Genomic DNA, 19,757 nt, shown 5'->3' on the forward strand with positions numbered 1-19,757 from the left:
CATGATAATGCTTATAGGACTTATGCTTGTGGGGACCATCAAATTGTCTGTTAGCCTGATGCTATCATGAGATTTGGTAACCAATTCTTTGTAGGAACAACAGAATTTAGTTTAGGTACATATTTATCTGGAAGTCTTGTTTGTTCAGCTCCTTCCTTCCTTCCTTCCTTCCTTCCTTCCTTCCTTCCTTCCTTCCTTCCCTCCCTCCCTCCCTTCTTCCCTCCCTCTCTTCCTTTCTTCCTCCCTTTCTTCCTCCCTCCCTCCCTTCCTTCCCCCCTTCTTCCCTTCCTTTCTTCCTCCTTTCTCTCCATCCCCCTTCCTTCCTTCCTTCCTTCCTTCCTTCCTTCCTTCCTTCCTTCCTTTCTTTTTCTTTCTTTCTCTCTTTCTTTCTCTCATTTTCTCTTTCTCTCTTCTTTCTTTTTTTTTGAATGAGAAAATAGCTAGACTCTTCACAATTATAAGAGTAATGTGAATGTTATTATATACCAGACACAATTTTAAATACTACATATATATAACCTCATTAAATACTCATAAATTTTTGTGAGGTGGGTACCCTGTGGAAACATTTTATGGATATGCAAGCAGAGATCCAAAGTAATTAGGTAACTTGCTCAGTTTTATAAATGCCTGGGTGTAAAAAGGATACATGAAAACAAAAGCAGATGTAATACAGGATCAGATGATATGATTCAAATGATCCAGCCAACCAGAAGAAACTTCATGTTGATTCCATCCAAAGACAAATGTCCTAGTTATAAAGCTTATCTATGGGTTATTTGTTTATTTTTAATTAGTATAACTGATGGAGCTGATCCTATCAGCATAGAACCTCTAGTTCAGACTTCAGTCTGGAAGTGATCTGGGATAAATTGTAGGTGATTAGCCTAGAATATAAATTCATATGTGTTTGTGTGTGTGTGTGTGTGTGTGTGTGTGTGTGTGTGTGTGTAATCAAGGGATTAACTGGTTTCATACTATATGCTAGGTCATTTTCTGGCAATCATTTCTCCAAAACTAACCCAGTACTGGAAAGGTCTACCTGGAGAAAAGTTAGGCTGTGATTAGGTGTGTATGTGGTGGTGGGGAGGGCATACATAGGGGAAACTCAGGATCCTTGTATTTAAAGTATCATTTCTTTCTGTTCTGTAGAATTTTGAGTGACACTGCAGATAAATAACCACAAGTGTGGCCTAGAAACTCTGATATACCACACTAGATTCATTTTTCTGAGAGGTGGGGTTAGATTGGGCACACTCTGGTACTCGAGGCTTACTCCTGATTGTGTACTCAGCCATCACTCTTGGTGGTGGGAAATGCAAAAGCAGTTGAAATATAATATCAATGAAGTTTTCACTCATTTTTGCAGTAATTATAACTTTGGTTGTGGGTTGTATAAAGAAATTAGTGATGGGCGGGAGAGGCGGCACAGGGGTAAGGCACTTTCCTTACACACACAGCCAAACCCAGTCCAATCCCCCCAGAACTTCTTATGGCACCCCAAGCACTACCAAGAGTGACGGCTGAGTAGTACACAATCAGGAGTGAGCTTCAAGTACCAGAGTGTGCCCGATATAACCCCACCTCTCAAAAAAAATGAATCTAGTGTGGTATATTAGAGTGTCTATGCCAAACTTGTGGTTATTTATCTGCAGTGTCACTCAAAATTCTACAGAACAGAAAGTAATGATACTTTACACACAAGGATCCTGAGTTTCATTGAGGTTATAAAATTGGCCCTTGGACATACAACTAGTTAGCAGGAGAACTGGAAATTCGACCCAGTTCTTTCTGATAAAGCGTTCTTAGGTCACATCTAACCAAAACGACCTCTTGAATAAGACTTGGTGTAAATAAAGCATAGTGACAAACTGGGAAAATTTTAGAAAACTGGGAATGCTTTTCCCCCCAGAAAACTGGGACAGTTTTATCTTGGCAATTTCTGATTTACAGCTATGTGAGTATTTTCATTCATTTATTTTTTAAAATCAACATTTTAATTTGATACAGTTTTTAGGCCCAGAAAGTATCGACATACCACTCTAAACACTGCTGCAAGTTTTCTTTCCTTTTAATAGTGGTGTGATGATTTGAAATGGTATTGCTATTAATGTCTTAGACATGCAATGTTATTTGCATCACACCCGTGGAGAGAATGCTAATATCCCTCTAAAGGTGGGTATTTTTTTTAATGCAAAAGATGCTTACTAGATTTTCTTGTGTTACCATACTAATCATATGTGTGCATATACAACTGAACATATTTGTATGTTTTCTCTCAAACTATGCTTATTAGAGTGGCAATTTATCTCAGAGGTTGTCAGATGTTGTGGGATGTTTAGATCATTGGTTAATAAAATATTTAAAGACACTTATTTAAGATGAGGCAAACAGGGACCAGAGCCATAGTGCAGCAGGTAGGGCATTTGCCTTGCATGTGGCAGACCAGGGTTCAATTCCTGGCATTCCATATGGTACCCCAAACACTGCCAGGAGTGATTCCTGAGTGCAGAGCCAGAAGTAACACCTGAGCATTGTTGGGTGTGACACAAAAAGCAACAAACAACAAACCAAAACCAAAACCAAAACAAAAGATGAGCAAACAGACCATATTCATGTAAAAGTCCGGAGCCTAAGAAAACCTAGCCCCCTCCTGTGATCTTCAGTTACGCAGCTTCCCAAAGCTCCTCTGGCAGTTTGTACAGTGATGTGAAGGAATCCCCAGAGACACCATTTTGGTCACATTTAAGCATTGTACCATTTTTCATTCCCAGCATGGAAGATGCATTATGTATGCTTTATTTTTAGGATGCTGTTTTATTGCCACCAAGCTGTCATACTGAATTAAGGTAGTCCGGTTCCAGGAATTCTGTATGTCAAGGCTGCTTGGATGACAAACCACAGGCACCCCACCAACTTCCATTTAAATTCATTGTCGATCCCAGGTTGCTCACTGTTTTCCAACTTGTGTTCCCATGTCTTATTATAAGGCAGAAGAGAGACACTGCATATTTTCCACTGTCTTTTTGAGTCCACGAGTACAACCCTGAGTTGCTGGCTGATGATGTAGTTTCTAGAAAAAGGGGACGGTAGCTGTGTCGTTTTATGTGATTTCAGACTCTAGGGTCTGAACAGAGGCATTTTGTAAAGAGCTATGAGAGAGCTTGCCCCATAACCTGGAACCATCAGAATCCTTGAGATTTGGGGCCTCTATGCAAACTTCTTCAAATATTTATTTGGGTGTATAAGGCATTCTGTCTTAATTTTTTAAAAGTCAGAAGGGGAAGTACATTGAGATCTTGATCAGGAAATCTTTCTGGATGATTCTTCACAGTAAGATTAAGTTTATCAGCTCAATGCTTTCATTCATCAGGGGACAGAGTTTAGTTGAGCATTTTCATTAAGCAGCATTCAGCTCCAGTCTTCGTGTCTGTTACCACAAGCCTTCGTAGACGAGGCAGGTTCTGGGCACCTTGTTTGCTACACGTCTGAAACTTGGCTCCTGCTTTCTCACATGACTGGATAGAAAGGATAAGGTGTAACTTCCATGGAGCTCACAGGATAAAGATGCATCTGCTTTGGGTTCTTGAAATCTGTTTCTTTACAGATCACATTTATCTTTTCTTCCCTTAAGAAATATGTCTTGGGGCTGTAGCAATAGCACAGCAGGTAGTGCATTTGCCTTGCATGCAACCGACCCAGATTTGATTCCCAGCATCCCATATGGCCCCCTGAGCACTGCCAGGAGTAATTCCTGAGTGTAGAGCCAGGAGTAACCCCCGTGCATTGCTGGGTTACCCAAAAAGCCCCCCGCCCCAAAAGAAATATGTCTTGAGAAACTGCTAAGTACCAGCCACTTAGCAGATGTTGGGGGTTTCATCAATGAGCCAAACAGTCGAGAATTCCTACCCCACCGTGGACCCAATGCTAGTGGGCCCTGTGAGAGGCCTGTGGTCTACAGGGGATGGAATTACTGCCGCCGATTGAAGGATTGTCTCTGCACCCACTGAGCTCAAGGTCATGTCCTTTTCATCAGCATTGGAACTGCTGCCATCTATGAATTTGTATAGATGGCATCCCCTCTTACCTTGGAAAATGGGCAAATATTAGTCACAGTTCACATTAACTGTAATCGGTAGCACTTGGTTTCCAGTGTGAGGGGCTTGTAAGCAGAGGGTTGAACCTCCAGTTCATAGAGGAGTGAAGCATGACCTGGCCAGCATACTAGTTAGCTAGAGCTGCCATGATAAAATACACTGACTAGTGACTTAAAAAACAGCAATGAATTTAATCACAGATCCAAAGGCTGAAAATCAGGTGCTCCTAGCGTTGGTTTCTGTTGAGGTCTCTCCTTAGCTGGCAGGTCTCTCCTCTTGAACCTGATGTGGCCTTTTCTTTGTGTGTGTTCACCCTGGTGACAATCTTTATGCCCGAATTTCTTCATTTAAGACACTAATCAAGGTGGATCAGGCCTTATTGTAACAACCCCATTTTACGATAATTTCTGGCTTAAAGACCCTCTCCCCAAGTATCTGAAGGTTCTGGTGGGTGTTTAAAACATCACTGTGGTAGGATTGGTGTTGGAACATTGAATGTAACAAATCATCAGAAACAACTTTGTAAAACAATTAAATAAAAAAATAAATAAAACATCACCTTATGAATTTGGTGCCACAACTCAACTCATGGATACTGATAATCTAGACCCTTGAGTTTGAATCCTAATAATACTATTTACTAGCAGTGTGGCCTGGAATTATTAACTTTACGCTGTGGGACATATTTCTTCATTAGTGTATTAGGAGTGACAAGACTAATGAACAATGGTGATGATAACAATGTTAGCTCATAGAGTTGTGAACATTAAGTTATTTGGAAAGTATTAAATGTTTTACAGCATAGTCTAACGTATTCATTAATTCTACCTTTATTTCATTCATTTTCTTGGCTTGTATAGTTCTTTGCAGATGTGTTTTCTTACATGTTCTTATTTTGTTCGTCTAGATAGTTGTTTACCTGAACCAGATACACAATCCCCCAAATGGTCATTTAGAAAAAGTGCTTGTAGTTGACAGTGCCATACTGATACCTCTCCTTTGTGGCATGCTAAGCAAATAAAAGGTCATTAGTTTTAAAATTTGATACCAGCCATAGGGAAAAAAAATCACTGTGCTATAGCTTGTGTGTTAGTGTGTTAGTGTCTAGCCTTTGTAACCTGAAGTGTTCTCAGTTAATACATCCATGTGGCAATGTGCTTTCTTCATTTCTTTGAGTCAGAATGTTTAACTGCTCCCTTTCTGATGACAGTCATGTGGAATCAGGAGGAAGGAGAGAGATGATCTTTCCACCACACCTGCTTTCATTATTTTAGTGTCTCATATTCCCATGGGTACATGGGAATGGATTGTTGAACATGGGAATGGGTACATGGGAATGGATTGTTGAACATGGGAATATGAGACATATTCCCATGGGTACATGGGAATGGATTGTTGAACCCACGATAGGACTATAGTAAGGTAAAATATGAGCATAGGAAACTCTGTGTTCCCTAGATCTATCACTTAAATTTTTCTAGATTACTTCTCACTTCATTTAAAGAAGTATTTGTCAGTTATTACCCACCCATGACTTTTTTCAACCTTGTTTCATTTTTTTTTTTTTACCCTGCCCAGTTATGCTGGATGGGTTCCTAGCTTTATGTTATGCCACCTTCACCTCATTCGCATGATTTTCATCTATGGCATCCCTGGAATATCCTGGGACCCAGTTAAGAAAAACTGACAACTTACTGGGATGTTACAGTTGCTAAATTTTTATTCTGGGTCCATTGGATCCTAAAGGCTGTGTAGATGAAAAATTGGGAATTATGAAAATTTTGCTTTCTCATTAATTCACATCTCAAAACTTTTGAATGCTTTCTTTGGATACAAGCATGATATCAGGAGTTGGAGAACCAGATATGATCAGGAAATAATCTCTGTTCTCACTGGGTTTTCAGCTTGGAGGACAGGAGACAGCTGAGCCAACCCAGCAAAGCAGAAGGAAATGATGAAAGCCTCAATGGAAGTATTTTTAGGAGGCCCTGGAGGCACAGAAAGGGGGAAATGAGCTCAGAATGTGTATGTAGGAGGGTGGGTGGGGAGGCTGTGAAGAACTTTGGAAGAGGTAATGTTAGAATTGGTAGTTAAAAGTCTTCGTGGGTGGAGTGAGGCATGGGGTGGCTGGAGAAAGGGTAGGAAGAACAATTGAAAAGCTTGCAGCTGCAGTCTGTGTTTGTCAAACTACGAAGAGTTCTGAGAAAAAGAGGAGAGGTAGTAGATTTTGGGGGGTGAAGAAGTGAGATAAAGCTATGGCAGATGGCGCTTGTAGCCTCTAAGGAATAAGAATCTTATCTTGAAGATAATGGGTAATCTTGGAGGAGTCTAAAGCAGAGGAATGCATATGAGCTTTGCATTGTGGGAAGGTTACTCTGGCCAGGAATTCATGATCCTTCATGGACATTAATAAACATTCAAGTGCTCAGGATAGGCTCACTCTGATGAGATCAAATTTTCCTTTGAAAAATGTGTTTGTGGAGGCAGGAACATGATTTTACTTCGTCACTGCCCTTTGTAGACAAGTTGATTCCTGCTTCTGCTGTGGTTTTCATGAAATACAGAGACGGAAGTGTTGGGAGTTTGCTTTCATATAATGGAAGTCAGGGGAGCCCTAGAAAGAAGAAGTTCCTGTCCCATGGAACAAAGAAGGACACTTTGTTTTCAAACTAAAATTGACAGTTTAGGTTGCTGAAGTAGCTTGTGTTGGTGGAAGTCACAGCCTTGCTCCTTCCTGCCTCTTCAACTTCACACGTCTCTTGAGGAAATTTGGGGATGATTTTAACTCAGCCAGACCTAGAGAAAAACAAGCTACGAAGTGAAAAAGTTGTTTGCTAAATAAATAAGTACATCTATACTTTTTGGTTTGAGAAATGTATTTTAAAACACTCATCATTCTTGAAGATACTCTTATACCCAACATTGGGTTGGTAGCATAAAAACTATACAAATGAAATTTGAAAAAATTTCTTCTTTTAATCTTTCCCTCTTCTTTTCTTTTCCCTTTTTTAGCCATAAAACACCTAATGTAAGTTTGAGAGTACTGTATTTGACTAGATTTTGCCATAGCTCGACAGGGCAGATTGGAAAATAGCTGTTCTTGAAATGTGGGACAGCGTTTCTCAATTAGAAGCTGTATGGATCCCTTTTGGAATCCCAGAATATTCCAAGAGGATGATGGGTAAAAATGATGTAAGTGGAAGCCCAGGGCATAAGACTATGTAACCAACCAGTAGGGAGGGGGTTACAAGGAGACAAGGTTGCAATGGGGCTCCACTGGAAAATGTCGTAAAACACTGCCTAGGGAACTCAGTGCCTTTTGTCAGGTTGGCTGAAGGACTTGGCTTAAGTCCTATAGACACCAAGGATGAAGTCAATAATAGAATCAACACTTGTGACTTGTTTTTCTACCCCACCCAATATTCTCAGCTCCTTTTCAGCAAAGGTTCTTCTCGTTAACTATAGCATTTCACATGTAACTATTTTGGGGCACAGAAATTTCTGTGACCGAGAATTTCTTCATTTCTTGGCTCTATCCTGAGAGTTCAGTCTTTATTTTAGACCTTCACTTGTTTTCTCCAGTTATTCCACCGGCTGGATTTCTATTTGATTGTCATTATGGGAATATAGTTGGATTCTACTACACTCAGCTGGGACTGAGGTCTTACATGACCTTCCTCTCCAGTATGCCTTATTCTGACTTTGTTCCAAGATACGAGTTAGCCTGTTGAGGATTATTTTAAATGCCTATACTTTGAGTAAGTGAATTAATACTTTTGTTGACACAGACATAGGTTTGGGCTCATGTCTACTTACATGTTGATCTTTTGGTGATAAATGAGGTAAACTTATAGTATTGATAAACACAATAAAGTATTGTGAGTGCATTTCCTCTACCTTATGAATTTATAAGTAGTACCATTTCCTCTATAGTGTTTTTCCAACAGAAAACATTGGTGATTAATTGGTCATTAATTTGGGAGAGTAAAAGTCACACAGATTTCCCGTATGAAGGAGTCAAATGACACTAATCACTAGGTTGTTCAAGGGTCAACTGTCAGCAAACTGTAACTCTATTTTTAAGTAGGGGCCACGCCTAGCATTGTTCGGAGAGCTTAGGGCTACTGAAGTAATGCTTCAGAATCACCAAGATTATATATGGTGGTGCCTGGGGAGCACACGATATCAGGGACCAAACTCAGGCACCACACTTACCAGACAGGCACTGTATCACGAGAACCATACCTGGGGACAACTGAATATAAACCTCTGAGCAGAAGTCAAAGTCCTCCTTCCCACAAAACGTGACATGATCTTGCATTCTTACTAACTGGTTGTCTAGACCAAGACCAAGCCAAGAAAATTTATTGGCTTCTTCATTTCAATGTAATACTTTTAGTGGCCCAAATCCGGTGGCAATAAGCCCTGTAGAAAAGGGAGCAGAGCTACTTAAAGGGTCGTTAACTGTACACCTTTGATGCTGTAATTGGAGTTGCAACAACATGAACAATTACCTATTAGCAAAGAGAAAGCGGCGGCATTCAACTTCCCTTCAGTACAGGCAGTTCCAAATGAAACCTGTCAGAAAGTGTTTCCCCTGACAGAGGTGCATCTCAAAACTTGATTGGCCTTTGTTTTTTTAATGGATTTTGTTGAGTTGTTTTTAATGAAGGCCTCTGAGCTCTGCTGTCACTTTTCTTTCTGTCTTGTTTGCAAGATCTCCTGGAACTTGGCCTGTGTAGGACTTTTGATTTTAGAGCTCAGCACACTTATTTATTTTTTGCTCAGTGACAAATACAGTTTGACACTCCCAACTCCTGACAACTCCAGTCAGCCAATGTTTGAAATGGCAGGATATTTAATATACCTAAGCAAAGGAGATTGTGCATGGTGCTCAAAGAATTGCTAAGTGTTATAGTCACCTTTTTTTTTTTTTTAAAAAAAATGTCCTCCGTGCTTCTGAATAAAGAACAACGTGGGAGAACATAAACATTCAGGGAAAATATTCATTTTTTTTATAAAGAGGAAGCTTTCATGGCAAGTCTCATTTTTTCAAGACAGCTGTGTAACCTTTAATTCACATGAACACCCACGCACATCTCTTAAAGCCTGCTTCTTCACCACTCTGACAGTTCAAATTTCATCTCTTCACTGTTAAGATTTCTCCAGAGAGTACAGTACTGCATCATTTTGACAAACTTGAATGTGAAGAGATGAATGTTCCTCATCTCTGAAACACTTCAGAGTAAGTTGCTTTAACCAGTTGCCTTTGCTCAGAGGTTATATTTTGTCCTGCCATCTTTTTAGAGATATCAAAGTTCATTTAGTTATTATCAAAGCCAGATTTTATAAAATGGCGGATTCTTATAGTTGGGCTGTGAGAACTGAGAATCTGGAGCCATGTGGAACACCCTGAAGAGCGCAGGGATTCTCGGCAGCAGCAGGGAGATCTGCTCAGCTCCTCAGAAGAAACCATTTCCCAGCCTGGCCAGTCTGAGGATACTGCTGAGCAGCCTTTCCGCTGCAGTTCCTGGAAGCAGCTTTCCTGAGGTGTGCTGGGTACCAGCAGGACAACATGGCTGTGCTATATGCGATGGCATTCAAAATCCTTCTCTAGATAAGGATGCTGGGAAAAAATACAGGATGTTCATGCAAAGCAGATTATTCCCAGCAACTGAAAGTTTCCTTCAGCAGATTGAAAACAATTTTGCAAACAGTAATATAGGAAATAGGAAATATGCTGTTCAAAATGAAGGACAGAAGTAGACTAAGAGTAAGTAAGATACGGAGTACTCAGACTAGTGCGGGTTTTGGCACTTACAGCCTGTGTGTCAAAGGAAGTTCAGGGCTTTTGCCTTGTGTGCAGCCAGCCCAGCCGAGCCTGGTTTGATTCCTCTGCCCCTCTTGGAGAGCCCTGCAAGCTACCAAGAGTATCTTGCCCACTATGCCAAACACAGTAACAACAAGTCTCAAAAAATGGAGTCACTTCTGGGCCCACTCAAGCAAGCAAATGAGCAACTGTAGCACTGTAGCACTGTCCTCCCATTGTTCATCCATTTGCTTGAGTGGGTACCAGTTACATCTCCATTATGAGACTCGTTGTTACTGTTTTTGGAATATTGAATATGCCACAGTAGCTTGCCAGGTTCTTCCGTAGGGGTGGGATACTCTCTGTAGCTAGCCATCAGAGAGGGACGGAGGAATCAAACCTGGGTCAGCCGCATGCAAGGCAAACACCCTACCCACTGTGCTATCCCTCCTTTTTAAATTTTACTATTGAAATTTTATCACATTATTTCTTTACGTAAATTTCAAGTGTACATCATTAAAAAATCAATGTGCATATTTCCCCCTCCCCCTTCCCTCTCCTCTTTTCCCCTTCCTTCCCCTCCCCTCCCCTCCTCTCCTCTCTTCTCCTATCCCTTCCCCTCTGCTTCCCTTCCCTCCACTTCCATTGTCTTTCCTTCTCTTCCCTTCCTTTCTCCCCCATCCCCTTCCTTTCCTTTGCCATAACCTTTAGACTAAATGTTTAGTTCTTCTCTTTGGATTGTTTGCATACTACATGTGAAATAATACAGCTTATCTTTCCTTGTGGTTTTCCTCACTAAACATAATATCCTTTTGGTCCATCCATGTGGTTGCAAATGGTAGTAACATCCTTTTATTTTACAACTGAGTAATATTCCATTATTCGTATATAAAGTATCTTTATCCAAATTCTTCTTCTTTTTAGATTTAAAATGCTTGAAAAAATAAGCTTAGAAGTCTTTGCAGATTAGTCTGAGCATCATCAAAAGTTATATTGTAGCACTGTCCTCCCATTGTTCATCTATTTCCTCCAGCGGGTCCAGTAACGTTTCCATTGTGAGACTTGTTGTTACTGTGTTTGGCATATCTAATTCGTCCCAGGGAGCTTGCCAGGCTGTGCGGGTGTGATACTCTCAGTAGCTTGCTGGGCTCTCCGAAAGGGGTGGAGGAGCCCGGCAAGCTACCGAGACTTCTAAAAATAATTTGCATTTTCAGGAATAAAGAAAGGGGATAGAAAAATACCACTGGTAAATAGGAAAATAACAGGATAAACCAATTACAAGGATATGAGATTATAGATGTTTGCATTTTCTTAGTTATACATTTTAATGTTTTTCTGAAAATGACTTTCCTAAAATGATCTCATCTCCCAAAATGAGATTTATTTTTAATTACTTTTTAAAATAAGAAACAAATGTTTTTACAGGGAAGAAAAACAGTTCAGAAGTTTGTTAAATATTTCCATTAAGTCTTTTCTTTTTGCTCTGAGGATCTTTTGGCCATGCTAAGGGAAACTATCTTTCCCTGTCTAGTACATAGATTTGTGTTGTAATAACTCAGTGTTAGGTTTCCACTCCCTTTGAACAGTTCCTATCTCTAGAATGCAAAGTGCTGGCTCTGTATCATTTTGGACCCAAAACATTGATGAATAGGTTTTCTTCATGTTTATCCTTAAAAATGTAAAGTACAAGTCTTTGAAAACACTGTGTCTTCTACTTGTTTTTCTATTTGTGATCTATACCTGTCTCCTGACTCCCAACCCAACTGATGTTTTTTTTGAAATTTTTTATTAGTGAATCACCGTGAGGTACAGTTACAGACTTACAAACTTTCGTGCTTGTGTTTCAGTCATACAATGCTCAAGTACCCATCTCTCCACCAGTGCCCATTCTCCACCACCGATGATCCCAGTATCCATCCCCACCCCCCACCTCTGTGACAGGGCATTCCTTTTTGTTCTCTCTCTCCTTTTGGGTGTTGTGGTTTGCAGTAGAGGTTTTGAGTGGCCATCATGTACGATCTATAGTCTACTTTCAGCACGCAACTCCCATCCTAAGCGGGTCATCCAACCTCACTTTACTTGGTGTTTCCTTCTCTATCTGAGCTGCCTTTTCCTCCAGCATGCGATTTTGGTTTTTTGGTTATTATAATTTTTCAGATTGGTGTAGTATTTTGCATATGCACATTAAGACATATTTATCTGATACCTAAGGAGATAATTAGGTCTCAGTTGATCCAACTCATTTACTGGTATTAGGAAACATAAGGAAGAGGGAGAATGTTCAAGGTGAAGTTATTTCGTTAGCATGAGTATTTCATTTTCTGTCATTCTCTTAATTGTATATTAATGACTATGGCTGGTTTCCATAGACAAAGGGATTTTTCACCTACCTTGACCTAAATTGCAAGACTACAAAGGAAACGATTTTTCTTTTGAGCAAAACTGGAATAAAGGTGATTACAATGATTAAGGGAATGCTATTAAAAATGGGGTCACCGTAACACCAAATTCAAGAGAGGTTTATGATGGCAGCTGTTTTCTGAATTAATGTTTTCTGAATTAATAAGAACTCTATGAGGAACCAAATAAGCAGAGTGGTTAAATAAATGTCTTTAAGAAAAAAGAATATAGCTATGGATTGAAAACCAGTAAGCCTATTTAATAGGGCTTTAAAAAAGTTCCTGTCATGTGTCTGTACATTCCAGTCATAATTTCAGAGTCTTCTATTGTCTAGGCCTGTCGAAAATGAGTTAAGTGGTTTTTTTGATCTTTGTGACTTTGTCTTTTTTTTTTATTTTCCCAAGAGCACCAATCTGATGTTTAAGATACACACAGTCAGTTTCTTCTCTCAGTGACATTATTTGGCAGAAAAGATTGTGAGAGTGATGTTATTAGTGGTCAGCTTTTACTGTTTATGATGGCTTGAATTGGGGCTGTCATTTTTTACAGAGTTTAGCATAATACTTCTAACAATCATGAATGAAAAAAATTGAGAGACAGATTTTTAACAAAATTCATGAGTACATACATGTAGTTGAAATGACATTCACTGGAGTACAGTTTGTGACACTATATGTTATTAAATAATCTGTATTCAAAGCACTGTTGTTTCACACACACACAGAGACACATTGAAAACCCTTTTTGCTTCTCCTCTGCCTCCACTTGGTGAGTTATATAGTTACGTTGAATGGTTTGAGCCATACAATTACAATTTCATTTTTAAACTTGTAACTTCTAAAAATTCTTTTTTTTTTCCTGTCATCAGAATGTGGCCTCTGAAAACCAGACAGTTTTTATTACAAATAAAGAGCAGCTCCACTCAGACATTGAATAGACAATTAATGTCTGGATTTTTTCTTTTTCTGTGGTGGCTGCTTTTAGATGTGGGATAAAACCACATGAACCAGAGGCCATCATTGTTGATAGTTGGTTGTATATTCCTGCCACATCTATAAAGTATCCTTTTTTAAAAAATTATTTTTTTCTTTTATTGTAAGAGCAATAACTTTCTGTTGTGTGGCTTCTATCAAGAAGCACCGTCAATACAGTATAAAAATACTAAAACTTCAGAAGGCAAAGGGACCATAAATTATCTATCACCTTATCGACTCTTGATTTTTCCTGGGGAGAGAATCTGTGAAAGAGTGAACTACCTGCCTGAAGTCACACAGTGGGTGAAAGTGCTTTTGTTTCTTGTATTCTTCAGATGGCCGCCCGTGCCCTGTCGTTCTCTGGGACTCCTCTTGGTCTCCAACAAGTAATGACACTCACTCATCTGTCAAGCTCACATGGGGGGACTACCAGAAGCTGCTGAAGCAGAAATGTTGGCAGAATGGCCGAATACCCAAGCCAGAATGGGGGTGTACTGAAATACATCACCATGAGTGGTCCAAGATGGCACTCTTTGACTTTTTGTTACAGGTAAGTTTGTCCAATCAAATAAGTGATTTACTAACCCTGACTTTGAGTGTACAAATTTGACATGAGGAATTTTCTGTATCTGTAGACTCTAAAAAGCTAGAATTGAAGCTCTAATCCTTATATTCAGAAAGTATACACATTACAAAATTTTATATCCTCTTGTGGAGTAACCTTTGGGGGAGGTCCTTCAGTCTTTTTATTAATTTTTGAAGATGTAATTCTTCAGTTCTTCAATGATGCAGTAGCCATATTTATCAAAGCTACAATTTATTGAGATAACTCATCAATGTTTCCAGGTCCATAGTCTTAATCTAATTTGGAGGAGAGCAAGATGAAATTTAATGAGATTAACCCAAGTTCTTACAAACACTCAAACTGAGTCTGGGTCTTCCTGAGATGTCCTGATGGTAAAAATAAGTATTCTGTTTATCATTTCACACTGTAAACCTCATAACTTGTAGCTGACATTTTATTTATTTCATTTACAGTATCTTTCAAATGTTTCACTACTGTCAGACATCAGATAATAATAACAACTGGCCATTTAAATAACTGAGTGACTCAGCATTCTGTAGGTGTCTCTTCTTATTTCCTTTCAATAAAGATCTTATATCTCTTATTCTGATGTCTTTCCCTTTTTCTGTTTAAAAAAATGAATTTTGTTTTTCTGTTATTGTTAATCTTGAAATTTAGAACTGCCTAGGATATTCCATAACATTTTTCTTTAATAAATATGTAAGTGAGACATTTCAGCAAGAGAAAGAAAAATGCAGGAAGTCAGTTTAATGCGCAGTCATAGGAACTTTCAAGGGAAGAATGGCTTAGGCAATCAGAACCACAGCACCCTCAGAGAGGAATGGTCTGGGGAGTAGAACATTTGACTTGGCAAAGAAGAAGCAGGGCTGAGTCACCAAATGCTGGTGACTGAGGAGTTCAGCTAAAGGGACTCATTTTCCCATTCAATTAACATCTTAACTCTGTGAGAAAGATAAGTTGTCTCCATTTTGTAGTATGGAAATTGAAGCATAATAATATTCTCCATGACGGGGAAGAGTCTGTGATTTTACCTTACTCTTGTAAGCTAAGAAGTTAACCTTGCATACCTTCATAGATGCTAACATAATATAAAAAGACTATTAGATCAGAGACAAATGACTTGATCATGCATGGTATGACAGGTGAGACAAGTGTTATGCTCTTATCTTTTCAAGTTCCATTGCGGTGACAAAAAGCAGTCTTGGTAACCACAGTTCAGGTCAATGATTAGGAACCCTAACTTCTTCCAACCTTTTAGAAATTTTGGCTAATTTAAATCACATATTTTAAATGTTTTTGTCAAGAAATGGTCAGATTATTTTTTTGGTAATAAAATGATTTACTAATAGGGAATGAATGAAAGTTCCCAGGGTGACGTATATAGGTATATAGGTCAGCTCACTGTATTACCCCAGATGTTAAGTAAGTTGTCACCAAGTGGGCCAAATTTTCTGCGATGACCAGAGAAAGAGAAACAAGAAATCTGTTATCTGCTCTTGATGTCTTTGAGAGAGAAATGACCTCGAGATTTGTAGCTGTTGGTTACGAGTTGGGCGTAGTGAGAAGAAAGTAAACCCTCTTAGAAGTTGTGCTTAGTGACATTTGTTTTAACTCTGGAATCCTAAATGAAAGCTTAGACTGTGCCATTTTCCTTCCTGTTTTTACTGAGGGACATTGTAATATATTGTAGGATACAACCACAGAATAGTAGTGGTAGTATAAAATGGCTATTCTTGCTCCACTCCAATATTAATTTTGTTGGGAATATATAGTACATGAAACAAAAAGGCATATCCATGTAAGAATGGTTAGCTGAAATTGTCTAAATCCTAATTGTTATAAAATCAGAACAGAGGGAACATTTGCAATAAAAGATATTTTAAAAGAAAATGAGTTTAAGTAGGAGTGTAGGCTGCAAATGATAGAAAATGACAGGGGGAAACTTCAGGATAAATGGAATTAGTGATATTTGTATGGTCTGTAAGGTATTACAAGTTACTATCTGAAGCAGAATTCTTTAGCAGAGAGGGTATTTAGGGAGAATAGTGATATTCTTGCCAACAAGATAAAATAGAACCTGGAAAAAGAGAGATGCTTGTTCACTTTGTAACTCTCTTGGTTCATTACTCAGAACAACAACAAATTCTAACTGAGCCAGTTTTCCTTCATAATGGATTAGCAACTTTTATCATCATTGTGTTCACTCTGTGGCCTTGAGAAAGAATCTGGGTGTATTAAGTTTTCAACAAAGTTAAATACTTCAGTTGGGGGGAGGGAGAGAGAGAGGGAGGGAGGGAGAGAGAGAGAGAGAGAGAGACAGACAGACAGACAGAGACAGAGACAGAGAGAGACAGAGACAGAGACAGAGACAGGAGACAGAGACAGAGACAGAGACAGGAGACAGAGACAGAGAGACAGAGACAGGAGACAGAGAGTGCACAGTAGGTAAAGTGCTTTGCTCTCTGTAAAGCGGGTAATCCTCAATACTACATATAGTCCCATGAGATCCACTAGGAGTGAGCACAGAGTCAGAGATAAACCTTGAGCATCACTAGATGTGATCCACTCCCCTTTCAAAGTTAAATACTTAAGATTCTTAAAATTTGAATTATCTGACAATCACGAAACACTCTCACTGTATATCTAAGTACCAAATACGTTAACATATTTTATCAGCATAACAATTCTTTAAAGTAGGTATACTATTTTTCCTATATTAGAAATGAAGGAACCATGACAAAAAGAAATTAACAAACTTCGTCATGGTCACATGAACAAAATGCAGTAGACTATTAAGTCAAACTCAGAAGTTCCAACATAAGAGACTAATTGCTGTGCAGTGCTATCTCTCTTATGGTTCATTGTCCAATTTTCCAATTAAAAAAACTGGGTATGTTTTTGTGATATTTAACCCTTTGTACATACAGCAATAAATATATTGCATTTCTTAAAATTGTTTGTAATGAATTTTATTTTAGATAAAATTTATATTTTTCTAGACATAAAATATGTAAAAGTATATATTTTATATATATTTAAGTCCATATATAAATAAAATACATAAATGTATAAAAGATTATCTCTGAATCGATACTTAGCATTATATAATGTTTAAAAGAGGTATTTATGGGGCTGGAGAGATAGCACAGCAGTAGGGCGTTTGCCTTGGACGCGGCCGACCCGGGTTCGATTCCCAGCATCCCCTATGGTCCCCTGAGCATCGCCAGGAGTAACTCCTGAGTGCAGAGCCAGGAGTAACCCCTGTGCATCTCCGGGTGTGACCCAAAAAGCAAAAAAATAAAAATTAAAAAATTAAAAAAGAGGTATTTATAAAAAGTGTTTATCAAACAAATAAATAAAGAAATGAGCAAATTTAGGCCATTTTCCACAACTTTCATAGTAAATAATTATCCTTTACTATCTGCATCAGTTACATTAAACTTTTTTCTTTTCGCTTTTTGGGTCACACCCGGCGATGCACAGGGGTTACTCCTGGCTCTGCACTCAGGAATTATTCCCGGCAATGCTCAGGGGATCATATGGTATGCTGGAAATCGAACCCGAGTTGGCCGTGTGCAAGGCAAACGCCTTACCCGCTGTGCTATTGCTCTAGCCCCAAACTTTTTTTTTTTTAACTAAAGGAAGAGTATATGCTTTACTTAAATGGTGCTTGAAAATGTATTAGGGTGTATTGGATGGATTTTTGGAACAATCTTAGAAAAGTAATGCCAGAGACAAACTAAAATCACTTGCTTTGTTACAACAAGGCAGGGGACTAAAAAACCCAACAGTTAATTTTCTGTGCACAACGTTCTTCCTGTTTCACCAAATTAGCAAATCCACATTCACAAAGCCTGTGCCATTTTACTGGGTCTGTAAAATGTTTTAGTGGCACAAAAAGTCTTTTATTCTTGAAGTGTGTGGGTATGAAATGCATAGACAAAAATTTATTTCCATGGGAACAATGAGAGCAATGTTCTAGAGAATATTTGATTCGATCATATTTATTTCAAGAGATTATACATAATTAGGTATAATACAGGAGAAAATCCTGCATTGTAGGAAACTTGTTTCTTCACCCAAACATATTATGTATAATGGTTATAAACTGAGAATCTATAGCTAACCAGTAACATTTAAATTCCAACTCTGCCAGTACTAAGTAATTTTTTTGACACTGAAAAGCTACTTAACCTTTCTCTGTTTAGTTTTCTTGCTTCAAGAAATTGTAAAGCAGTAAAAAAAATATTATATATATATATATAGTACATTTGAGAGAATTAAATATTTTTATTTACATGAAGAACTTTGGTTTCTTTTGGGTCACAGCTGGCAATGCTCAGGGGTTACCCCTGGTTCTGCATTCAGGAATAAGGTCTGTAAGTGCTGGGGGACCAAATGGTATACCAGAAATTAAATCCAGATCGGTCATAGAAAAGGCAAATGCCCTACCTGGTCTGTTATCACTCCCACCCCAAATAATTTATACCCCAAATAACCCTGCCCAATATGTAGGATTCCAAGAGTATTATGTAAACAAATTGATATCTGAAATAAGAGTGATATTAAATATATTAATATAAGGTAAAAGGTAAAGGCCCTCCCATTGATCATCGATTTGCTCGAGCGGGCCCAGTAACGTCTCCATTGGAGACTTTGTTGTTACTGTGTCTGGCATATCGAATACGTCACGGGAGCTTGCCAGGCTCTGCCGTGCAGGCGAGATACTCTCGGTAGCTTGCCGGGCTCTCCGAGAGGGGTGGAGGAATCGAACTCGGGTCGGCCATGTTGGCTGCGTGCAAGGCAAACACCCTACCGCTGTGCTATCGCTCCAGCCCATATTAATATAAAATTTTCATTTACTAAAGTACAAGTCACTTCCGTATTTTATTTTTTGACACTTGCGTATTTTAAATATTTGTATTTTATTTTGACTAGCCTGATTTTTTTAAAAACAAAATGAGTTTCTCAGTGGCAATTTCTTATCTCATTCAAATTTTTGAGCAATTCTATTAGCAGCAGAGTGTCTATAAATGTTGCAGTTACAGCAGGTAGGGCGTTTGCCTTGCACGCGGCCGACCTGGCCGACCTGGGTTGGATTTCTCCACCCCTCTCGGAGAGCCTGGCAAGCTATAGAGAGTATCTCGCCTTCACGGCAAAGCCTGGCAAGCTACCCGTGATGTATTTGATATGCCAAACACAGTAACCAGTGTCACGATGGAGATGTTACTGGTGCCCACTGGAGCAAATTGATGAACAACAGGAGGACAGTGACAGTGACAGTGAGTCAGAGCCTTATTTGGTTCATCACAGAGACTACCTCATCATATTATAATGCTAACATGACAAATTTTAAAAATGACAAAAGTGATGTCAATAAATGTACTTGTAATACAAAATTGTTACAGGACAAACTTTAGAAATTTAGAAATTAAAATGATCAAATGAATATATAATACTTAAGATTTTTGCTATTGAATAAAATTCTTTCTGCATTTCTTATTTTAAACCAAATAAGCAGCTACTTATTTAATGAGAAAATAAGTGTCTGCATAATGGGGGGATAATAAAAATGGTTTTACTATTTTTTTTACTATCAACAAAATGAGCAACACATACTTTTATTCCATTTGAATTGGTTGTGTTTTTAGAGCTCTTGTACTTTCTAAACACTTCGATCACGACCATCCTGTTATTCGTCGATTGCTTCTAGCAGGCCCCAGTAACGTCTCCTTAATCCTAGCCCTGAGATTTTTAAAGAAGTGCCATATTCAAGGCTCTTTCAGAGTTAGGAGAATGAGACCCATCAATGTTACTGGTATTTGGCATATTGGGAACACCACAGGGAATTTGCCAGACTCTGCCATGTGGGGAGGTTACATTCGGTAACC

The 19,757-nt window shown here is 38.7% G+C and overlaps 1 protein-coding gene across 1 annotated transcript in view; it reads left to right on the top strand.

Moving 5' to 3' along the window:
- The window catches only part of GASK1B (golgi associated kinase 1B), a 54,204-nt gene that overhangs the window by 4,298 nt on the left and 30,149 nt on the right, over positions 1 to 19,757 (top strand). Inside the window, exon 2 of the mRNA XM_056119074.1 lies at positions 13,616 to 13,830. Within this exon, the coding sequence (XP_055975049.1) occupies positions 13,616 to 13,830 (215 nt within the window). The remainder of the gene's footprint in view (positions 1 to 13,615; positions 13,831 to 19,757) is intronic.

Source organism: Sorex fumeus, unplaced genomic scaffold (assembly GCF_029834395.1).
Source record: "Sorex fumeus unplaced genomic scaffold, SorFum_2.1 ptg000039l, whole genome shotgun sequence".
NCBI classification, from domain to species: Eukaryota; Metazoa; Chordata; class Mammalia; order Eulipotyphla; family Soricidae; genus Sorex; species Sorex fumeus.